Below are 5,313 nucleotides of genomic sequence, written 5' to 3'. Positions count from 1 at the left end.
CTTTCTCTAAATCTATCTTCAAAGGTGAGATGGGAAAGATGCACACGTGCGGCTAGTTTAAATTAACGTTGACGATATGTAAATAGTTTATCCTCTAAGGCTTCTACTTAGGCCTGGCTGAGGACTATTGTAGTGGGTAAAACGAGAAAGGCGATACCAGAGTCAAAGAATAATTGAGTTTGCGGACCTTGTGCTTTATACCAAAACTGCACCAAGAACTACATTCTATAGCTTTGGCTACTGGATTCTTTCTAGGGTAGCTTTAGTTGTCCTTGATGACTGACGATGGAAAAGTGGCGTCAAAATTCTGTACTTAAGTCAAAGTCTCTATCATTTTTTTGATGCCTAGAGCGACATATCACCGGACGTTGGATGCATCCCTCTAAAAGGTAGCTGATATAGCTTAAACCACGGTGTAAGGTCCTAAACTCATGAATGGTAGTATAGCAGACTCGATATTTAATAGCCGCGGTTTTATACCCCTTTAAACCCATTAACGCACTTACTACTCGGCTCTAGGGATAACACGAGCAACCCTTACAAATAAAATCGAGCTTTTATGCTGTTCCACGTCCCAGTAGTTCTCTTCCTAGATAATCTTATAAGTAGCTTATGCTTTATTTAGAAAATCTACTCTATGATCGATTATTTCCACCATAGTAAGACATAGTAAGACATGGTTATATTCTGCTATAAAATGAGACCGCTTATAGGAAGTAGACTAGACTAGATTATCGTTGTTGGGGCCCTGGCACTATTAATCGCTGTCTTGATATATCTCGTTGTTATCTTTACTGGATATACTTTATCCTCTGCTCCGGCTGATTTGTATTTTATGAAGGTAAGATACGTCCTTTATTTGCCTGATCCCACTAATTAAGAAATAGGTGAACTTGACGGACTTTCCTAATTTAGATGGTTTGTCTATCCGCCGTTTACTTAGCCTTGGTAACCTGGATGGGTCTAGTGTTACCGTAGAAGCGAGTGCTGTTGTGAATAGCGTGGGGCATAGTGCGGGGACTGCTATAGCTAAGGCGTTTGTAGCGGCGAGTACTGTAGCTAGCCATGTTAGCAGCGAATTGGAAGACCTGATAGATAAATTGAAGTCGTATTTGCCCGAGTATTACTCGGTTGGTCTATGGGGCTATTGTAAAGGCCAAAATGGCTTAGTCACGAATTGCTCTGATCTAAGCATAAGTTTCTCTTTTGACTTGGTGAATATATTTGATTCGGTGTCTATAGAGATAAATGATTTCATTCCGGGCCTGAATCAGATAGTTTTTGTAGGTTATCGGGATGTTTCTTAAGTAATCATCTGGCTGTACATTTTGGGTTTTATCTTAACGGTCCTGGTGGTTATCCTTGGCGTGCGAAAGGCGGTCTTTTCCAGGGGGAATAAATTACTGGCGATTTTTGCCACGGTATGCGAACTTGGAAACAACGAATCTAAGAGTCTTATTGACTATTCTAGCTTTCGATGCTCTTGGTTACCACTGCTATAATTGGAATGATAGTCATTTACGGGCTTTGGACTGCTGGAATTAAAAGTGTTTTATAGTCTTTTGGTGCTTTGGCTAGTCTTGGGGGACGTATGTTTGCTATAACATAGTTAGCAGTAACGTTCTCTATCAGTGCGTTTCTCGTATGGCTAATCTAACTCTTCTATTGCTGTATTTAAGGCATCTAGAGAACGAGGTGTACCATGAATGGTAACATGATGTATTGAAATAAAAAACATTTCGCACTAGCTTTCCTTTCCAGCAAGTGGTAGGCTAGAAGAAGCCGTCCAGCGAGTTAGACTTCCCCGATGATATTGACATACTCGCTTATATCTATATTGTACTTAGGTTCACGTCGGCAAAAAATGTTTACTCGGTCGTAGCTTCTATCTAAGGCCTTTTTGTTTCAGACATATTATATCTTTATACTTTGTATAGTAAATGAACAGAATCCATAGCTTGAACCTTTAGCAGAGGAAGTAAAATAGTACATCCCCTACGTCTTGGCTTAGAGTCAAGCAAATAATTGAGGCTGCGAGTCTAGTCTTTTCTTGTTTTAGAGCGATGAATAGTGATTATCTTTTGGCTTGTATCTTCCGCACGGGTTCGAAGATATGATGCGCGGTAAATGATGGATCTACCGGACATAGCTCTTTATAGGCTGACTGGGTATTGTAAGCCTGGTCAGTTAAGGCAAAAACAGCGGTCTGGAGCTCGCATAAGGTGTGGTAGATAGGAGCAAATGCCTCGTTAGAAGAGCTAATGAATGGTGATTGGTGAAGACGACGAAGATCATTGGACGTTTGCTTAGTTAATTCCTGTAGTCGTTTAAGAATAGCGTAGTAAGCCCGAAAGTACACATTCTCGCCCTGCTGCTGGCCAATGTCACGGACGATTTGCGTAATCTCATCTATATCGTGAATTTGAATCAAATGCAGCCTGTGACTGTACTAGACTAGGGAGATAGATATATGAGTGCCATAAGGATAACTGGAGCGATTTCTTGCCTTGATTAGAATAGCGCTAGTTGTAGTTTAACGACGTAAATATATTATTTGTGAGGAAGATACTAATTTAAATGAAATGCCCTATTTGTAGGTTGTGACGGTGTGTCTAGCCTAGCTTAAGAAAATGTATTAGCTCAACGACGCCCCTTTAGTTCTTGAGGAAAATCAATTTTTGTGGCCGGAGGGGATGCTTGTCCCTCTGGACACGACTTGTCTGGCTATAAAAGCCTAACCTAATCTAGACGATAGGCTGTACTAAGAAAAGACCGACGACTTCGACATTCTTATAATGCCTGGCTTCGATAGTCAGAACCGGCGTGATTGTGCTATGGGGGCTATTACTAGCACTTTTGGTCTTTTATACTTCTGCCTCTTTGTGCTATAATTTCTTCTCTTCTATTTCCCCTTATCGTAGGACGCCATTATCGGCGCACTAGTGGTGATCTTTTTTGGTGTAGGTGTCATCCTATGGTGCCTTTCTAGCCTATTCTCTTGTATTTTTGGTATATTCTAGAGCGGAAATAGAGCAGAGTGGTAGAGGATAGAGTTTGGGGGGGGTCTATTCCTTATCTGGACCGTAACTCTGCCTACGATCGTGTTCCTGTTCCTAAACTAACCCTGCCTCTAGCTTGGATATCTGTGTGCCTTTATGGTATTTGTGGTCGGGAATCTACTCGACTTCCTGTTTGGTGATCCCCTGCTATCCGCGTTAAGCATTAAATTCCCATATTATTGCGCGTTACTGGGCCTACTATCGTTAGTGCCGACTATGCATGCGCTAGTAGCGCTAACTTAAAGCGTTTCACTGTTGGTGGTGGAGTTTGGTTAAATAGTCATGGCCAATATTCTTGGTGCTACCCTCTACCTCCTCTAGCCGTTAGAGCGGCTAGTAGTGGTTTAAGGCTGGCGGCCTAGCGTCTATATAATACGCCTTGTTGTTATCTATAGTCTCGTGGTATACTCGAAAGCCGTTATATAGGCCGCACTTAGATATTGAGGCGTGTTCGATTTATTAAATACCAGCATGGATAGGTCGCGCTACTTGCGCGCCGCGGTAGCAGTAGATTGGAATGCTGGTCGATCACGGTCTATATGTGGTATTTTATGTATATAGTATTCTATTGTGAAAGTGACTTTTCTTCAATATCCACCTAATTATTGGCCTAGGCTTTAGTTAAATCTCATCTATCACTACTACGCCTAATCTTCTAGTATCTATGTATATTTTAGAGGTGTAATAGCTGATTCTCATAAACCACTATTTGATTTTTGCTCGGCCCGTTGTATAGCATAAAGTTTACTGGTAAGATTAGAGATCCGCATTTTCTTGGCTATTGTGGTGCCTAGGGTAGGTCGGCCACGAATGATAATCTGGTGCGGATCGTAGGAAATCACCGCTTTTCACCGCCCGTGAATTAATGGATATTGACTCTACGCGGTGAACCAACACAGTCAAGGGTCCTCCATAGCCCGGAGTAAAGCTAAGTTATGTACCTACGGGTTATCGCATAGAGCCACTCCTCTATTAGTGAAAGGCTTATATCCAAAAATCTCTAAGGTAAACATCACCAGCCGCTTGCTTAATCCACTCGAGTAAAGGGACGGTGATTATAGTACGCGTGATATCTCTTAGATTTCTAACTTACGTTAGTCTAGATTTATATTAAGTCTCTGGTACTAGCACGCATTCATTAGTATACCGTGCTATTATTAAAAGGGTGGAGCTGCGTATCTATGGTAGTCCGCATTATGCTCAACAGATTTCTATACGAAATTTTGATCCTAATCGCGCATAAGGTAAGTTCTGTATTCGTAATAATGTATTCATTTAGGGGACTCACTATGATAAGTTACCTACCGCCAGCTAGTGCGCCCTTAGCTGAGCGTCCTTTAGACTGCACTTGGTGCTGATCCCACTGATCTATTGGAGCGTGATATTTCGTGCCGCGAGTGAGTGGGCCCTAAATGTTCTCGATATTGAGTCTTTCTTTCTCCACTATAGCCAATCCCTAGTAACTAGCTATCTTTAGTATATATAATATCTGGACATCTAGGCGCCTATATACCTTACCCGCTTTAACCGATATGCTTACTATAGTATCTTCCGCGCCGCGGGTTTATCGGGCTATTTATTAACGCTAGGGTCCACTAATAACGCGACGGCGTATGCGTAGTTCCTAGAAGACATTGCGGATTAGCTTTAGCGGGTAATTATGCACCTTAAGCCAGATAGCTTACGAACATTTTAGTTCGTATTAGCCCACTATCTCCTATCGACACTAAGACTAATAGCCTATAGGTGGCGACTAGGCACCTGCGTGCCAGCGGGACTTTTGGATCGAAAAGGTTATCTAACCCAGAACCAAAGGTGCTTACGACGTCTTTCACTTATGACTAATAGAACCTATCCCTCCGCCCAAAATGGTCTAGAAGGCCTCTCCGACCTACCCTACTTAATAACGTTAGAGTGGGAGGGACTTCAACATCTAATAGAGGTCCACTCGTTACGATGGTGTATTGATCGAAATAAGTAATACCTCCACACACTATCTATTGGGTTTATCTTTTCGGCCGTAGCGCAATCTTTACACTAGGAGGCCCTCGGGCTGCAGGGAAATGTGGAGGAGGCTTATATAGGGGACGAAAAGGAGTCCTTAGGCGTGGTGATTACTCCACACCTTAGAACGTTATCGCTTTCCAAAGTCTCTTTACCTACAGGCCTTACCTCAATAGGATCTACGATATTCTGCTCACTACGAGCGCTAACGTTACAAAACTACCCAAATTAGCTACGCCTCTTGCGTTCA

The 5,313-nt window shown here is 42.3% G+C and overlaps 1 protein-coding gene across 1 annotated transcript; it reads left to right on the top strand.

Annotated features, from left to right (window-relative positions):
• Nucleotides 1–944: 944 nt before the first annotated feature.
• N7503_004283 (uncharacterized protein) lies at nt 945–1,558 on the top strand (the record flags this gene model as incomplete). The annotated part of the gene is made up of 3 exons (XM_057063830.1): nt 945–1,287; nt 1,309–1,421; nt 1,472–1,558. Coding segments are annotated over 3 exons (543 nt in total), but the record flags the coding sequence as incomplete, so codon positions are not given.
• Nucleotides 1,559–5,313: the final 3,755 nt, after the last annotated feature.

The sequence above is a fragment of the Penicillium pulvis genome, assembly GCF_028828015.1.
Source record: "Penicillium pulvis strain IBT 33274 chromosome Unknown contig_1_segment0_segment0, whole genome shotgun sequence".
In the NCBI taxonomy this organism is placed as follows: domain Eukaryota; kingdom Fungi; phylum Ascomycota; class Eurotiomycetes; order Eurotiales; family Aspergillaceae; genus Penicillium; species Penicillium pulvis.
This window is presented reverse-complemented; position numbering and strand designations above follow the sequence as displayed.